We start from the raw sequence: 19,482 nt of genomic DNA on the forward strand, positions 1-19,482 counted from the left end.
GCAATCCCTGATTAAAAGGTGAGTTCTAAACATTTGGAAACACCTAACTATTTCCCCAGTGCATTTTCAACTTCAGAATTCTGAACTTGGCTCTTCCCCCTCCCCCCTTGGTCCTCTCTCTCTCTCTTTCTTGCTCTTTCTTTTCTCAAGAGAGAAAGAGAGAGAGAGCGCTTACACTACTAGTTTCTTAAATTCACCTGTTCCACCTTCACAAACTTAAGTCAACAATGATATGCTCAAAAATCTTTGTTTTCCCTTTGAAACTCGAGGCAAAGAAGAAATCTCTCCTGTCGGTGGAGACAGCTGTGAACGACCGTGGTGCCTGCACGTAGATCTCCTTGAACTTCACAAAGAGCTGCTTCTCTTTATCCCACTGGTATATCTGGGAGAAAGTGTAGTCACTCCCCAGGGCCAGGTAGTGGTTATCTTTGAAGGAAAAGGGCTGCAAGGTCATGGCCCCCCGGGATGGTAGAGCCTGGATCTCCACAAACTGCTTACTATTCCACTTCATGACTCGGGAGTCCCCAATGAAGCGCGTGAGGGACAGGTAGAGGCTATTCTGCATCCGAAAGCTCTTCACGGCCAGCACGTCCTCCATGTTGGGGATATCACCATGGGGGACAAACTTCTTAGAGCTTTTATTCCACTGGAGGATGATGGGGACCTGAGAGCGGCTGGACAGGATGAGGTGCGATTTTCCATCGATATCAACAAACTCCGCATCCGTGTCCCTGAACCACTCATGCAGAGACTGGTATGAGTAGAACCCCTTGCTGTTCCACTTGTACACGGTCGACAGGCCAGCTTTGGAGCTGTCTGCGATGATGAAGAACTTCTCGTCATCGATCTGAAACAGCTCGATGTCATTGGGCTTGGAAATGCGAGACACTTCTATGTCCTGGAATTTGACAAACTTGGTCCAGCTCTCGTCATATTTGTAAATGTGAGAGCCACCGAAGAGCTGGGCCACCACCACGAAGACCTGGTCATCGATGAGGATAGCCTTGCAGCCCACAATGGACTGACCTGTTCTCCGAAAGAGAGGGAGGAGATTAGTGCTGCCACAGGTACATAGAGATGAGATGGTCACTGTACTGGGTGGAATGGTGAATGTCCCCACCTCCCAGAATTTCCAACCAGAAACTTGGATTGTGACCTTATTTGGTAATAGGGTCTTCTTGTTGTTGTTGTTGTTATGTGCCATTAAGTCAGACCCGACTCACAGCGACCCCTCTTGGGTTTCCAAGGCAATATCACTATGGAGTAGATTGCCCCATCTTCCTTCTGAGGAGTGGCTGGTGGGTTTGAACTGCCAGGCTTCTGGTTAGCAGTCAAGTGCCTTAGGCACTACTCTACCAGAGCTCCCAATAGGGTCTTAGCAGGTATAATTAATTAATATGAGGTCATGCTGGACTCTACCACCCATCTGTGTGTCCTTTTGTTGTACTTGGTGGCTTGTGTGTTGCTGTGATGCCAGAAGCTTATACCACCGGTATTTCAAATACCAACAGGGTCATCCACGGTGGATAAGTTTCAACAGGGCAGCCAGACTAAGACAGACTAGGAAGAAAACCCTGGAGATCTACTTCTGAAAACTAGCCAAAGGAAGCCCCATGGATCACAGAATACCATCCAAGGCTTCAACTTGTTTACTGTGAATGCATCTCTAGGAAAGACTGATTGCCGAAGGTCACCTTCTCTGGGAAAGTAGGTCACGAGAACAAGGGAAACCTGCAATGCAAGGGACTGACAACAGCCACAACAATGACCTCAGACACACCTACATCATGAAATGGTCCAGGAGTGGGCACTGTTTGGTTCTGTTTTGTGTAACAGAATGAGGCTGAATAGTGTTGAACCTTATGACTTTAGACATGTGGTCCAGGGTTTGGAACCCGGCACTATGCCTTATAAGCTTTCTGACCTTGGGCCAATGGACTCCACTTCCTATTCTCTGGTTCCTCATCCACAAAGTAAAATGGATGATGCTATCAGAGCTGACCTCATGGGGTTGCTATAAAGACTAGATGAGATCATTCATGGTACATGTTCAGCACAGAATCTGGCCCACAGGAAGTAATCAATAATTAGCAGCTATCATCATTGGAAAGGGTCCCTGATGGCACAATGGTTGAACTCTCAGCTGCTAGTCAAAAGGTCAGTGGTTCAAATTCACCAGCCACTCCATGAGGAAAAGATGTAGTAGTCTCCTTCTGTAAAGATTCCAAAAAACTCACTGCCGGCCGTCGAGTCAAAACCAACTCATAGTGACCCCTCCTTGGGTTTCTAAGGCGGTAGATTGCCCAGTCTTCCCTCTGAGAAGTGGCTGGTAGGTTTGAACCACCAGCCTTCTGGTTAGCAGTCAAATGCCTTAGGTACTACGCCTCTATGGTACAGTTCTACTCTGTCCTATAGGGTTACTATGAGTCAGAATTAATATGCTCTTTTAAAAGAAAAATCATCATTAGATAACTGAAGCAATTAACTTGATAGCCAAATGGTCTTGCCCCTTTAGTACTTGCCCATAGCAAGACACTGCATCGACACTTGGAGAAGGAGCAATGATCTGAGTGACGTCGCTCAAGCATCACAAAGTTAGAACCCCACAGACAGAGGGGGAACATGTTCAGCGGTGACTCTCCTCTCTAGGTCACCTACTACTGTCTTCTCCCATGCTGCATCCAGACCCCCAAACCCGCCCCAGGCTTTCCCATTCCAGAAGACTAACCACCAAGCAACAGAACCACCCACATGTGAAAGATTACTGACCCTCGGTCTAGATCTTTCAACTAGAAGGTATTTCTTTTCTGTAATCATCTAGGCAATTTGGACCAAAGTGTCTTTGGTCTGTAATTTACAAGGATGACCCAATTTCTGTTTTTAATATTGACATTAGGTGCTGATTGTCAGTGATTTTCAAAATGGTATTTATTTTTGTTTCAGTACTCTGCTCCTCTTATAGGGAGCCCTGGTGGCACAACGGTTAAGCACTTGACTGCTAACCAAAAGGATAGTGGTTCAAATCTACCCAGTGACTCCATGGGAGAAAAGATCTGGCAATCTGCTCCCAAAAAAGATTACAGCCTAGGAAACCCTATGGGGACAGTTCTACTCTATCACATGGGATTGCATGAATTAAAAATGGCTTGATGGTACCTAATAACGTCATGATAAATGGAGAAAAGACTGAAGTTGTCAAGGAGTTCATTTTACTTGGATCCACAATCAACAACCATGGAAATAGCACCAAGAAATCAAACGACATAATGCATTGGGCAAATCCGCTGCGAAAGATCTCTTTAAAGTGTTTAAAGAGGTAACTTTGAGAAACTAAGGTTCAGCTGACCCAAGCCATGGTATTTTCAATCACTTAGTAATGCATGCAAAAGCTGGACAACGGATACGGAAGACCGAAGAATTGATGGCTTTGAATTATGGTGTTGGTGAATGATGAATATACCATGGACTGCCAGAAGAATGAATGCATCTGTCTTGGATGAAGTACAGCCAGAGTGTCCCTAAAAGGCACGGATGGTGAGATTTCATCTCACGTACTTTGGACATGTTATCAGGAGGGAGCAGTCCCTAGAGGACATCATGCTTGGTAAAGCAGAGGGTCAGCAGAAAAAGAGGAAGCCCCTCAACAAGATGAACTGATGGACTCAAACCCAGCAAGGATTGTGAGGGTGATGCAGGACCGCACAGCGTTGTTCTGCTGTACACAGGGGCGCTAGGAGCTGGAACCTACTCAACGGCACCTAACAACAATAACAGCCCTTCTTACAACAGCCTGATCCCTTTCCTTTGTTTAAAACAAATGACTGGATTTTCTTGTTTCAGAATACAAAAGCTTGAAGTGTTCACTAAAGCAAATTTTGAAAATAATAATACTCCAAGCCATCATCGCTTGCCTGGATTACTGGGTCATGTATCTTTTTTTACTGTTATAATTATAAATATGTAAGTAATGCATAGGAGCTCTGGTAGTGTAGTGCCTAAGGCACTTGACTGCTAACCAGGAGGCTGGCAGTTCAAACCCACCAGCCACTCCTCGGAAGGAAGGTTGGGCAATCTGCTTCCGTAGTGATACTGCCTTGGAAACCCAAGGAAGGGTCGCTATGAATCGAGTCCGACTCGACAGCACATAACAACAACAACAACAAGTAATACGTATCAGAGGTTTACTATGACTAGGCACTGATCTAAGCACTTTACAATATTTACTCACTAAGCCTTTACAACAACCCTGTGAGGCAGGTACTATTATTATTATCATCTTCTTCATTTTTGGTAGAGTGAAATTGAAGCACAGAGAAGTTAAGTACTTATACAAAGTCACACAGCTAGGATGTGGTGTAGCCTGGGATTCAAACACCACATACTACACTCCACTGCCAAAGTACCAAAAAGCACAAAGAAGAAAATAAAAACCACTTGAGCTGCCATCGCCAAAATAACACAGCTAATATCTTGCTCCATTTCTTTAATCTCTGCACACATTCAAATGCACTTTTAAAAAAAACGGGCCATATGCTATACATATTGTATAACCTATTTTTTTTCACTTACTCACTATGCTGTGAACATCTTCCCACGTCACTGAATCTTCTACAACTCAATGTTTTAATACTACACACAATATTCCATTGCATGGATGAGGCCTACTTTCTTCAACTAATCCCCTGTTCCAATCCTTGGAAACCCAGTGCGGGTCTCTCTGAGTCGGAATCAACTTGATGGCAGTGAGTTTTTGGGAATCCCCTATTATTGGATATGGAGGTTATTCTGAGTTTTCATTATTGTAAGGAATATGTTTACTTGTAGAGCAATCTTTTCATAAGTCATTGGGTGGTGCTCTGAAACACAGACACTGAGAAGGCAAGTGGTGGGCACATTTGTAAGCCTTAGTGTTTAAACCAGGCCTTCAAACTGGTTCATTCCAGTTTGACCCCTGCTGAGAATCTGCCTTTCCACCCCTGCTGAGAATCTGCCTTTCCACCCCAGATATACTGACACAAGATCATGTTATGATGTACATTTAGCTTTGGCATGCTTGGGGTGAGGGGTGGAGCTGGAATGGACCAGTGTGAAGCCCTCCTTTAAACTACTCACTCAAGTCCTCGTCAACAGCCACCGCCATTTCCACACTGCTGCTGCTGCTCTTAGTTAGGGGTTGTTGAGTCAATTTCCAACTCACAGCGATGCCACGTGACACATAGAACTGCCCTGTAGGGATTGCTTGACTATAACATTCTTACAGAAGCAGATTGCCAGGTCTTTCTTCCTCAGAGCAAGACTTCCTTTCTTGGAGATGCACCATGACACCTCTGTCCCAGTAAACAATTTTAGCCTATGGAGTTGCCAGTAGCACCTTGTACTTTTTTTTTTTTTTTTATGTAGGAAGAGTGATTGGAACATATTGAGTATGCAAAAACTCAAAAGACAACCAAAATAACTCCAAATCAAGAAAGAAGTGAGAAGATGTACAGAGGGACAGGAGCAGGAACACAGAGAAAGCCTTGGGGTGAACATCACCATGGATCTCTGTGTCCCTTGAATACAGTGGCTGCCGAAGCTGCCCCTCTTCCTCCTCAGCCAACAGTGCTGCAAAGGAGGAAGGTGGGGCTTCCTTGTGGCACTGGCTCCTCAGTCTTAGCAGGAATGCACTGAGAAAAATCCTGCCCAGCCCTTGCTAACTCCAGGATCACCCTGTGGCCAAGCAAGATGACAAATGAGGCTTGCACAACCCAAGGTGAGGAGAACGGCTATGTTTACCTCATTCTCGTTCAAAGCAAGTGGCTCCAGGAGCCGTTCTCCTCTGCTTACCCATTTGTCATCTGCTCAGCACATGACTGCTGTGCTGCTCTCCTTCACACCAGGCTAAGTTCCCAGGCACCAAGAGATGCCCACCCTCCTTCCACCACTGAGCAATCCGTCTGCTTCTGTAAACACGGCTAACTCTGCCTTCCTCAGGCTGCTATCTGCTGGGCCCTGTATTCCTTTACACTTAAGAAAATTTCAGAGAGGAATTTTGATTGAAGTCAAAGAGTTAAGGAGCTCTAGTGGCACAAGCCCTAAGGCATTTGACTGCTAACCAGAAGGTCGGTGGTTCAAACCTACCAGCCACTCCACAGAAGGAAGATGAGGCAATCTACTTTCATAAAGATTTACCATGTTGGCAACCCAATGGGGGTTGCTACGAGTATCAAAGAGTTAAGGTCTGTGATAACCTACTGAGAAACCTGCAAGAACCCAGATGATAATGTTAACATTTACTGGGGATTTACTATTGTCATTGTTAGCTGTTGTTGAGTTGGCCCTGACTCATGGCTAGCCCATGTACAACACAATGAAATACTGCCTAATCCTACACCAAACTGGAAAATTCATGGAATCCCCATTTTACAGATGAAAGAGGCTCATGGAAATGAAACAACCTGAGCAAGATCAGCAGTCCTACACCATCCCATAGTCAGGTGTGGATCAGAACTGTTGTGATCTGTAGGATTTTCCTTGACTGGTTTCTGGAAGAGGTCACTAGGCCTTTCTTCCTCGTCTGTCTCAGGCTGGAAGCACCACTGGAACCTGTTTGGCATCACAGCAACACACAGGGCCCCGCGGACAGACAGGTGGTGGCGCGCGTGAGGGGCTCTGGCCGGGAATCTAACTTGAGCCTTGTGTGTGGAAGGCAAGAATTCAAGCCCCAAACCATGTATGTCCCCTATTACCCCCACTAAATCCTTACAAGCATCCTGTGAGGTTAATGTCATGATGATCCCATTTCACAGATCAAAGTGCCTCATCCAAGACCAAGGTCACCAGCTAGAGAGAGCTGGTGCCAGCATTTTTTAAACAAGTCTCATGTCAGAACGCTTTCGCTTACCTACACTATTGTTATCTCATATGTTGGGTGAGAAGAGGATCCGACTGAGCTTCAAGTCAGAGCTACCGACCTCTCAGAAGAGTCAGACTTCAACACTGAAGGGCTGAGGAGCCCCTGGAATGGGTGAGGTCTGGACCTGGCTCTGCTTCTGGCCACACCCACTCTGATTTCACCACCCACCCACCATTTCTACTGCCTCCACCCAGTCCAAGCCATCATGGCTTGCTTGGATGACTGCAATCACCTCTTTTGTTATTGTCGTAAAAATACATATAATACAACATTTGCTAATTCAACATTTTTACGTGTATAATCCAGCAACTCCAATTGCATCAACCATGCTATTCAGCCATCAACAATATTTGTTGCCAAACTTTCCATCACAATAAACAGAAATGCAATGCCACGGCCTCTTGTTGATGTGGTCCTGTGCAGCAGAGCAGATTCCAACTCGCTCATGGTGCCCCCAAGTGCTACGGAGAAGAACTGTACTCCATAGGGTTTTCTTGGTGATAATCTCTTACAGAAGCGATCTCCAGGCCTTTTGCTATAGCCTACTGGTTAGTCACTCTAGTTATGCCTTCATCCCTTCCCTCCCATGGGCTCTTCTCAACCTGGACACTGCCCAGACTCTGTGCAGGCCCGGTGACTTCAGCACGGAATTCTCCAGGGTGTTGAAGAGCACTTCCATGATCAGCCCTTCTTACTTCTCTGGCCTTGTCTCCTGGAACCTCTTGTTGGTTCATTTTGCTCTTGCCAATCTGACCACCTAGATGCTCCTGAAATAGGTCAGATGGCCTTCTCCCTCTGGACCTTTGCACTGGCTGTTCCCTTGGCCTGCAATGTTCTTCTCCCAGCTGTTCCCAGGGATTGATCCCTCATTTCCTACTTGTCAGACTCAAATAACATGTTCTTCATGAGGCCTTTACCAGATACTCCAAAAGTTTAATCCTTCCATCTCTAGCACTTCTCGGTCTTTGTTCCGCACCTTATTTTTCCTCCTTAGCACAGTGCCATCCAAACTGCTATTTACATTACAATTACATTATTTGTCTTTTTTTTTTTAACATTCTATTGTGGTTTGAGTGAAACTTTACAGAGCAAACTAGTTTCCTATTCAACAATCTATATACATTTTGTTTCACGGCATTAGTTGCAATCCCCACAATGTGACAGCACTCTTCCCACTAACACCCTAAGTTCCCCGTTTCCATCCATCTTGCTTCCCTACTACTTCCTGCCCTCTGAATTTTTTTGGTGGGGGCAGGTGCTGCCCTTTTGGTCTCAGATGGTTGCCTGTTCGGAGTAATACACCCTTCATGGGTGTTGTCATTCACTTTACAGGCCTGTCAATTGTGTGGCTGAAAGCTGATGGGGAGAGTCAGTTCTAGGGTTGGAGGGTGTCTAAGGGTCATGGTCTCAGGAGTGCCACCAGTTTCCATCAGACCAGTAAGTTATGTCTTTTCTACGATTTTGAATATTGTTCTACATTTTTCTCTCACTCTACCCTGGACCTTCTGTTGTGATCCCAATCAGAGCAGTCAGTAGTGGTGGTGGTGGTAGGTGCTGTCCAGTCGTCTCCGACTCACGGCAACCCTGTGCACAGCAGAATGAAACACTGCCCAGTCCTGTGCCAGCCTCACAATTCTTGCTATACCTGAACCCACTGTTGTAGCCACCGTGTCAATCTATCTTGCTGAGAGCCTTCTTTTTCACTGACCCTCCACTTTACCAAGTATGGCAACTTCAGTAGTGGTAGTCAGGTGATATCCAGTTCTGATCTCAGGCTAGTGGATGCTGAGATTCACATGGTTCATTAGTCCTTTGGACTAATTATTTCCTTGGGTCTTTGGTTTTCTTTACTATTCTTTGTTTCGGATTAGGAGAGATCCATGGTTGCATTCTGGATGGCTGTTGCAAGCTTTTAGGACCTCAGTCACTTCACCAAAGTAGGATGTAGAACACTGCCTATGTGAACTATGCTATGCCAATTGACCTAGATGCCCCCTAAGACTGTGATTCCAAGCCCCCAAGCCCAGTGCCTCAGTCTCTCATTGTTTTTGGTTATTGTTAGGATGTTTTCATAACGTTGCCTCCTGTATGCTCCTCTATATACATGGATCTATTTGCAGCACATGAAAACACATATGTAGAAATATCCTCTGTCAAACCTACATATAGGAACTCTGGTGGCATAGTGCCTAAGGCTTTTGACTGCTAACCAGAGGTTGGCAGTTCAAACCCACCAGCCACTCGGGCGAAGAATGACTGGGCAATCTACTCCTGTAAAGATTTACCACCTTGGAAACTGCTATGAGTCAGAATCGACTCAATGGCAGTGAGTTTGGGTTGAGTTTGAAACCTATGTATACTCTTTGGTGTACTCCCATATGTCAACCCACACCTGTTCAGCTTACACATCTACCCATGTATCCACTCACAATACTTGTCTTTTTATTGTCTCTCTCTCCTACTATAATATAAGGTCATTGAGGGCAGAAGTTTTTTTATCTGTTTTGTTCACATCTATATCATCAGCAGGTCCCTGGGTGGCACAAACGGTTTGTGCTCGACTGTGGTTGATGGTGTGAACTTACCCAGCAGTGTAATGGAAGAAAGGCCTGGCTATCTGAGTCCATAATAATTACAGTCAAGACACCCCTGTGGAGCAGTTTTACTCTATAACACTTAGGGTCACCACAAGTCAGAATCAACAGTAATGGGTTTTTTTGGTTGTTTTGTTTTAATATCTCCAGCACCTACAATGTACCTGGCTCAGAGTAAGTGCTCAACAAATCTTTGTGAGTGAATGAATGAATGAGTTAATGAATCTGGAAAGGCCACCAGCTGCAGTATGTCAAAAGGGCAGGTGGAAGGCATGCTGTCCTATTAAAGCACATCCAGGAGAGGTGGGGGTTGGGTGGTGCTGGAGGAGTGTGACGTGACAGACCCTGGGCTCTGTCTTTGAGTTGACTGAGCCATGACATCTTCATATGTAAAAGCTGTAGGGAGGAAGCCACACTAAGTGCTTGCACTGTGTTGGCACTATCAAAGCCTCAAGACATCCACATGAGATACATCTACTCCCCATTTTACAGATGAGTAAACTGAGTCTTAAGACCCCTTGGTGGTGCAGTTAAGCACTGGGCTACTAACCAAAAGGTGGGCAGTTCAAAACCACCTAGAGGACCATGGAAAAAAGTCTGTCGACTCGCTTCCTTAAAGCTTACAGCCAAGAAAACCCCAGCACAGTTCTGCTTTGCAACACATGGGGTCACCGTGAGTTGGAATTGACTCAGGCTTGAAGCTGAGCCTCAGGGACACTGGTACTTCCTAGTACAGAGCAGAGCCAGGAGGACAGGCCCGTGCACCAGCCTCCATAACCTGGGTTCTCTGCAGTATACAGGCTGCTTCTCTCTGGAAAAGAGGGCTTCTGTCCTCTAACTGCAGCCAGGCAGCCCATAGCAACACCTCAAGGGGCCGTTGTGGGTCCCCGGTGAGGTAAACCAGTGTCCAGCAACAAACATTGCTCTTGTACAAGAGCAAAGGTTCACACTGCCTGCTCCCCCCAGCATGGGGAAGGAGGAGAGATGGCAGAGGTCAGCTCATTTACTCTTATCTGTCCTGCAAGTCAGACAAGGAAGGGAAGCAAAAGAATATATGGACGTAGAGTCTCTCTCTCACTGCCCCCCTTTTTCTTTAATGTGCACAGGGTTTAAGTTTAAGGCCCCAAGGCCTCGGCTTACCTATTAGGGTCACCTTTGTGGCTCTGAGCTGAATCCACATTTCCAAGTGGTTGCTCCCAAGAATGTGAGCTCAGCACTAGGAGACCAGATGGCCTGACAGCCACACGGCTCATCTGAAATGGCATCTTTGGAGCGTCCAGACATGTGTCTCCAAGACCTCAGAGGAGCGAGATTAGGCTCACTGTCAGCCCTTCCCCCCGAGGGAGAAACAACAGGCCTCCTGCCTGTCCCTGCACCTGCTGCGAAGCCACTTTGTGCCTGAGAGATTCCTAGGAGCCTCTCAGTACGGAAACTCCACCGCAATGTGCTGCTCACTGCCACCGTAAAACGCTGCTCTAACTCCAAACCTGGAGCCTTTAAAGGAAGTCCTTTCACGGGGTGACGATTGGGACTGTGTGGTAAGTTTATAAAGTTTGTATTATTATCAAATTTCATTTTGATCAGGGAGAAGTCTTTGAAAAGACTATTTTGACTTTGTCCACAAAACAGAAAGTAGACAGTTTGTTTTCAGTAATGCTTACACACTCAGATCCCAAAGCCCACTCCTTTTAGGTATACACCCCAAAGAACTGAAAGCAGAAATGTAGATACTGGCACATCAGCATTCATTGCACTATTCCCATTAGCCAAAGGGTGGGAACGGCCTATATGTCCATCAGCAGATGAATGGATCAACAAAATGTGGTACATACATACCCCAAACCAAACCAAACCCATTGTCAGCAAGTCAATTCCAACTCGTAGTGACCCTGCAGGACGGAGTTGAACTGCTGTATAGCGTTTCCAAGGCTGTAAATCTTTACGGAAGCAGAACGCCACATCTTTCCCCCCACAAAATGGCTGGGGGTTTAAACCGCCAACCTTTTGGTTTGCAGCTGAGTGCTTTAACTACTGTGCTACCAGGGCTCCTTGGATATACATACAATGGAATATGACTCAGCCATAAAGAGAAATGAAGTCCTGGTACACGATACAACATGGATGAACCATGAAAACGTTATTTTGAGTAAAATAAGTCAGTCACAAAAGGACACATACTGCATGATTCCATTCATATGAAATAGCTAGAAGAACAAGTGCTTTGCCGTTAGTTGGCATCACATCAATTCCAGTTCACAGTGACCCAGGTGTGCAGAGTTATACTGTGCTCCCCGGGGTTTCCCAGGCTGTGGCCATTCAGAAACGGATCACCAGGCCCATCTTCCGAGGCAGCTCTTGGGGGGGGGTTTGAACCCCAACCTTTTGGCAAGCAGTCACATGCGTAACCATGTGCACCACCCAGGGACTCCCAGCCAGCGGACAGAGGCCAGAGTTTATTTGTGGTTGCCTGGGGCAGGTTAGAGGAAGGGAAAGAAGGGGCCTCCTGCTTAGAGGACTCTGGAAATGGATCATGGTGATGGGTGACCATGATCCAAAACAAAAGCAAATTCACTGCCATCAAGTCAATTCCAACTCATAGCGACCCCCTCCAGGTTTCGGAGGCTGTCAATCTTTATGGAAGTAGTCTGCCCCGTCTCCCTTCTGCAGAGCAGCTGGTGGGTTTGAACTGCCAACCTTCTCTAGTTAGTAGTCAAATGCCTTAGGGACTGCACCACCAGGGCTCCCTGAACAACATAATAAAACATAACTAATGTCACTGAGTTATGAAGAATGTTGAAACATGAAGAATGTTGAAAAGGCAAATGATTTGTTACATACACATCTACCACAAAAAAAAAAAAAAAAAAAGTAAGGGAGGGAAAATAAAGGTCCTTGGGATGACCTGTTAGCACTGAAAGGAACCTTAGCTTAATCACATCCCAAAGCCTGAATGTAGGGATCTGCTTATTCTTCCTTTGTATGTACTTGGTAAAAGAAAACAGTGACCACCAGGACCTGGTAAGGAGGTACCAGGAACAAGTTACAGAGCTGTACTGTCCACTAGAACATCTTGTGGTGATGGAAATGGCGTAGTGCCTAAGGCATCTGACTGCTAACCAGAAGGCTGGTGGTTCAAACCCACCAGCCACTTCTTGGAAGGGAGACTGGGCAATCTACTTCCGTAGCAGTACTGTCTTGGAAACTCAAGGAGGGGTTGTTATGAAGTGGATCTGACTCGACAGCAGTGAGTTTGGTTTTGTTGTTGTTGTTAATACTGAAGCACCTGGCCCACAGCTTACTTAAGTTTACTGAAACTTAATGAAATTAAATATTCAGCTCTACAGTTGCACTACCCACCTGTCAAGTGCTCAAAGCCGCATGTGACCAGTGGCCTACAATATTGGATAGTGCATGAAAATACATTTCCATCTTCACAGAACATTCTATAGGACTGTGCTATACAGAGGGTTCTGGAGAGTAATACTTTAGCTGCACGGAAATTTTTCCTAAAAGAAGTACGTTTTTTTAGGTCTTTGCTTACGGGGATTTGATGGCGGACACATGAACAAAGCAGGCCAATGAGGAAAGAATGAACTATATCACAGTAAATTCACCTTCAGCTTTAAGAGGACTGCTAGACGGGTGTGTCAGGGAAATCTGGCAGACAGGACACAGTATGCATCTGAGCAGGCTTGTAATGGTGGGCTTGTAATCTAGGAGCTCTGGTGGCGTAGGGCCTGAGGCATTTGACTGCTAACTAGAAGACTGGTGGTTCAAAGCCACCAGCCACTCTTTGGAAGGAAGACTTGGCAATCTACTTCAACAGCAGTGGGTTTGGTTTGGTTTGGGCTTGTGATGTCAGCCTGTGGACAAGACAGAGGAAAGCTGGCTGAATGCTTGGGCAGTGATGGAGATTCCGAAGCTAAGCTCCAGGGCTCGGCTGGGCAAAGGCCTCAGTGGTGCAGCCAGCCTCCACACTCAGCCTGTGCTCCTCTGTGTTCTGATGGATAGACAGCTTGCCTGAAGCAGCTGTGAGTGACACCAAGACGGGAGCACACAGAGCATGCGAGATGACAGCCCCAGGAGAACGGAGACATGCCACTGGGCTTACAGACAGGGTAAAGCTAGGAAAAGGAGAGTTAGTCAACACAAACAGGAAGTCCCAAGAGCCTACTGCTTAACTTCACCATGAAGATGCCTGTCAGCAGCACAAGCCATAAAAATGTGTGTGGGGGTGCCTGTGTAAAGTCTGGGTAATGCAAATAGTTAAATGTCGGACTGTTAACCGAAAGGTTGGAAGGGCTTTGAACTGGTTCAAAATGATTCAGTCACAGCTGATGGAAACCACGGCAGTGTACGTGTTTAATAGTAACCAAATCTGTTCTGTGTTGGCTTTTGACTCGAGCAGGAATAGGCAGCCCTGCTCTACCAAAAGATGGCAGCTGGCCACACCACGACACACATTCAAAGCTGCCATTCACAGCAGTCACTTGGCTGTCAACTTTGAGTAGGGCCTGTTTCCTATTTGGGTCCAGATCCAAGGCACAAGAGATTTAGTTGCTCTGCAATGCATACACTGCCCTTGTTTCTGTCGGCCATGAGTGAACAGTTTCAAACTGGTTCGAAGCCCTGGCTCAAGTCCACCCAGAAGTGCCATGGAAGAAAGGCCTGGCAATTTGCTTCCAAAGAATCAGCTTCTGAAAAGCCTAGGGAGCCCAGTTCTACTCTGACACATATGGGGTTGCCATGCATAGGAATCAACTCTATAGCCATTGGTTTAACTGGTGTATGTGTGTGTGTTCTACAAAATGTATGCAATACATATGTGTGTATATATACACACATATATATGTATGTGTATATATATATATATATATATATATATATATATATACACACACACCACACACACACACACACACACACACACCCATGTTAACATATCAGTTCACAATCAGCTTAACAAAAATCAACATATTAGTTGGGTGCTAAGAAGCTGGTGCCATCTTAGGCTGCTATATTTATGGCCAGGAGATTCTTAGTGGGACTACTCATCAAGACTGTAAAGTGCTTCCAACCACATGTAACCCATCACCCTCTCCCTTTTCAGAAGGGTCACCAAAAATAAATAGGTCCCCCTCCTGAGGTTTCTGCTCTCACCAACAGCCAAGCATGGCAAGAAAACGTTGGAGAGATGTGGGTGGGCTTCACTGTGTTCACCAACTCTAACAGCCAAACTCTCCCTCAGTATGGAAAGAACATTTCTTCCCTCATGGGTTTTTGGTGGTGCTGAGATTAGGTCAATGAATCTGATCAAAACCACAACATACCTGTAATATTGTCATAGCTCCGGAAATTCATTTCAATGTGATCCCACTCTAGCACCATGCAGTTCTCCATGCTGGGCTGGGCGATGGCCACATACACATCGTTCTTGGTGTTGAATGTGTCCACTGAAACCGACTGGTAGGGCAAAGTCTGATGAACAACAAAATCTGGAAATGGGTGTTCAAAAAGAGTGTCCATGAAATCTCTTATAGGGAAGACCAACCTCCACATTAACCTTCTATCCTTTTTATCGTCAGTTCTACAAAGGACCAGGGAGGGGAGACGAGGATAGAAGAGGAGGAGTGATCACCATACAACATCATACTGTGGACAATTCCAGAAGGGTTCTGGCTTGCACAATTTTGGTTGAAGGCACAATTTTGAATACAGCTTCCTGTAGATAAGTAGCTTCACAAGTCAGGCTAAAGGAGAATCATTTGGAAACAATAAGTCCAAGGATATGATGGGGCATGGGGACCTCAGCCTTCATGTCCCTGAGACCAGAAGAACTAGATGTCAACCACTACCATTGTCAACCACTCAGAAAGGGATCAACACTGGAGATCCTGGATAGAGTGGGAGGAAAAATGTGGAACAAAATTCAAAAACATAAAAATGACCAGAATTACTAGTCAGACAGAGACTGTTGGAGCCCTCAAGACCATGGCCCTGGATTATCCTTTGGGCCTAGAACTGGACTCACTTCTGTAGATTAGCTCTCAGCCAAACAGTAGAAAGATCTACAAACAGAACACTGAACCCAGGGAGATGCACCCCCTAGACCAATCAGCCATGAGACATCAGAGGGGCAGCATTCACATAGAGGGAAAGCTGGACAGACAGGAATGCACAGAAAAGAAGGACACAGGGATGGGCTAGTCACGGGGAGGAGACGGGCAAAAAGCTTTTTATGGTTGAGAATTGTAATCGTGCCGTGAAACCAAATGTGCATGAACTGTTGAGAATAAAGTGAATCTGCTTTGTAAATATGTACACACATCACAATAAAAAATTTTTAAAAAAAGTTAGGCTAAAGGACCTCAAGAGTTTAAAGACATTTAATGAGATCAGGTTTTTGAAAAGAGAAGACAGAAAGGACACCACAGAGCAGCATTCTTAAAACTGAATCAAAACCACTCTGTAAGAAGGGGTGCCACAGTGACGTTAGTTTGGTAAATGCTGGATTTCTGTTGTTGTCAGCTGCCATCAAGTCAGCCCCTGACCCAAGGAGAGCCCATGCACACCACAGCGGAATGCTGCATGGTTTTGCACTACTCCCACGATTGGTTGCAGATTGGACTGTTTGGAGCCACAGGATTTTCATTGGCCGATATTCAGAAGTAGATCCACAGGCCTTTCTTCCTAGTCTGTCTGATCTGGAATCACTGCAGAAACCAGTTCAGCATCAGAGCAACAGACAAGCCTCCACTGAAGGACGAGTGGTGACACGGAAGCTGCACATGAGGTGCCCTGGCCACGCAGAGAACCTGGGCCTCCCACACAGAAGGTGAACATTCTACCACTGAACCACCACTGCCCTCACACGGTATTTCTCTCAAAATAACTCTTGTAGAAAAGAAAGCTGTTTAGTTCCATTTGATGTTGTGCTTCTCAGGCTTTCCTGGCAATGCGACCCTTTGGCCATCGGTGATTATTCTCCCTAGCTCGGCATCAACCCTTGTTGGAAAACTTTTGCTGTAGGTTCAGAAGTAGAATTAAACTCCCCAAAGTCCACACTGCATGTTTGGAGACAAAACCAAATCCTCAGCTATGGTCTCCAAGGTTAAAAACCCAATGACGTGGAGGAGGTCGAGCAAATATATTTGCTAGGTCCTGGCCTGGATACAGGAGCTCTGGTAGCCTAGTGCCTAAGGCATTTGACCACTAACCAGAAGGTTGGCAGTTCAAACCCACAAGCCACTCCTCGGAAGGAAGATTGGGCAATCTATTTCCATAGTGGTACTGCCTCAGAAACCCAAGGAGGGGTTGCTATGAGTCAGATCCAACTCGATGGCAGTGAGTTTGGTTTTTTTGTTTGGCTGAGATACAGTGAAAACTACTGGCTGGCCTTGGTATCTGCAGTGTCTACAGCCCAACAAGCTGCAGGGCTGCAGGGGCTTTGTAGCAATGTGTAGCCCCTTGTGGTTTAGCACATGTTCTACTCTTACAGTCAATGGGAAGTCAGTGCTCCTTACTCCATACTGCTCCCCTAAGCTTCCCAGGACTCGCTGTACCAAGCCTTGGTCCAGCAGTTGCCATTAAGTCAACTCTTGACTTATGGACATCCCATGGAACTGTGCTTCATGGGGTTTTCAACGGCTGACTTTTGGAAGTAGATCAACGGGTCTTTCCCCTGAGGCACCTGTGCAAGGACTCAAATCCCCAACGTTTTGTTTACTAGGTGAGCACTTGAACCTGTTGCACCACTTCCCCCAAAAAATAAAATCCACTTGCTGTCAAGTTGATGCTGACTCACAGCAACCCCACATGTTGCAGAATAGAATCATGTTCCCCAGGGTCTTCACATCTGTGACCTTACAGATGCACATCACCAGATCTCTCTTCCAAGGTGCTTCTAAGTGGTTCAAATGGCCAACCTTTCATTAGTAACCAAGTGCTTAACCATTTGTGCCACCCAGGATCTCCTAACTCTTGATAACAAACAAACCCATTGCCATTGAGTCAACTCAGACTCATGGTGACCCTGTGTATTACAGCGTAGAACTGCTCCATGGAGTTTCCCTGCCTGTAATTTTTATGAAAACTGGTTGCCAGGCTTTTCTTCTGTGGTGTCTCTGGTGCGTTTGAACTGCCAACCATTAGTTTAGTAGTTGAACACCAATCATTTATACCACCCAGGGACTTGACAAATCTTAGTAGAAATCACAACTACAAAGGAACTCAATGAATATGCCCTTGGAAGCAAGGATAGTTAGTGTGTGGGGTAGCCAGAGAAATCTGGTGAGGAACAGACCTTAAAAAAAAAAAAAAAAAAAGTAAAGTTTAAGGAAAGTAAAAGTAATAAAGTTGGAATTGATTTAGAATAGGACAGAATAAGCAGACAAACCACGCAGACCCTCTTCAACAAAGAAAAGTGGAGCCATTTAACATAGCTACAGAAGATAATCTTGGCACCCTGAGCTTTGAAAGGAATGATACAGAAGTGGACTAAACTCCAACTAGTAGAAGAACCTGCATGAAAACACCAAAAAAGGAGACATACAGAGCTGCAGTCTGTCAGCCATCCTGACACCATGAACAGCTTGGATATTGCTAAGTGGTGTTAGGACCTAAAAATGAATCTAAATATCAGCCGTGCTAGCCAGGGGCTACATGGAAGACTGCACTGGTGGTTGGTGAATAAGAGGGGAAGCAGCAAAGAGAAAGACGGGCTGAGCTATGGACTTTTCCCTGTCCAGAGGAGGCAGCCATTTTGAATGTTTATAAGCGGTTCAACCATTTTGGATATTTCAAGTGACAGCATTCTCTCAGATTCCAGGCACCAAAGAAAGGTTCCACTTGCCAGTAACTTCAAGGACATTCTGGACAGGAATGACTGGAAAGGTGTGATATTCCCCTTGTAACTCTTGGTGAATGGAGGTGCGGTCATCCCTCACCCCCACCCATCTTCTGGGCCAGCAGGAATTCCATGCCAGTTTGTGTGCTCGGATGAAGCCTGGGTACTCTGCCCCACCCTGTCCAGATTTTTTTTTCCTCTTTTTTTTTTAGTTTGTTTGTTTTTGCCTGTTTTAAATAATTACTATTACTATTTTCTTTTTATTATTATTGCTTATTCTTCCCTTCCCACATTTTAATGATCAGCTTTTTCACTCTTCCCTGTTCCTGGTTCCCACTTTTTCTTTCTCATAGTTAATCCCATTCCTTGTTTTTCTTTTTGCATTTTTCCCATTTTCTTCTTCATTATTCTCCTATTCTACTTCTTTTCTCTTATTGCCCCTCCCCAGATACTGTGGGGTTTTCTTTGTTGTTGTTGTTTGTTTGTTTTCTTTTATTTTATCAATGATTACTCCTGTGTGTTTATGCAGTGTATTTTTTGTGTGCTTGCTTTTACTTTTTGATGGTTTTTCGATCGCTGTTTTGTCTAACTTCATGAGAGACAGCAACTGTGCCCATACGATGCAACCATACCCACACCTCCTGCAGCCCCACTTACTAAGTGAGAGCCATGACTTTCTTCTCCACCAAATGGTCAATAAATGACCACCAAGAAAAGCCTGACTCACCCTTAACTGCTCTTCACAAACAGTTAGCAGAGACCTAAATACAATGTCACAATGGCTCAGAGACAACAGACCACACAGTCCACACAGAGAAGCAAGATAAAACAGTAGAAACAAGGGAGCAGGCCATAAACCCAGAACACATCCCTGAAGAAGCAACAGCTTTGGAACTCCCTGATAAGGAATTCAAAAGAATTATATTTAGGCATCTTCAAAGGATTGAGAGGCAGATGAAGGAAAACACTGACAAAATTAAGGAAAATACAGACAAAACCCTAGAACAATTTTGGAAGAAAATACAAGAACAAAATGATGAAATACGTGAAAAATTAGAAATAATATAAAATCTGCAGGTAGCAATCCAGGACATTAATACTAAATTTTCAGAAATAGATAACACATTGAAAGGGCAAAGGAGTAGAAA

General features: G+C 45.3%; 1 protein-coding gene across 1 annotated transcript in view; it reads right to left on the minus strand.

Moving 5' to 3' along the window:
- Positions 1-208: 208 nt before the first annotated feature.
- LGI2 (leucine rich repeat LGI family member 2) overlaps positions 209-19,482 on the minus strand; it is a 63,489-nt gene continuing 44,215 nt past the window's right edge. Inside the window, exons 7-8 of the mRNA XM_007952561.2 lie at positions 14,820-14,984; positions 209-1,026 (exon numbers count right to left, since the gene is read on the minus strand). Of these exons, the coding sequence (XP_007950752.1) occupies positions 209-1,026; positions 14,820-14,984 (983 nt within the window). The remainder of the gene's footprint in view (positions 1,027-14,819; positions 14,985-19,482) is intronic.

Source organism: Orycteropus afer, unplaced genomic scaffold (genome assembly GCF_000298275.1).
Source record: "Orycteropus afer afer isolate SDZICR_OR568_19922 unplaced genomic scaffold, OryAfe1.0 scaffold00346, whole genome shotgun sequence".
In the NCBI taxonomy this organism is placed as follows: domain Eukaryota; kingdom Metazoa; phylum Chordata; class Mammalia; order Tubulidentata; family Orycteropodidae; genus Orycteropus; species Orycteropus afer.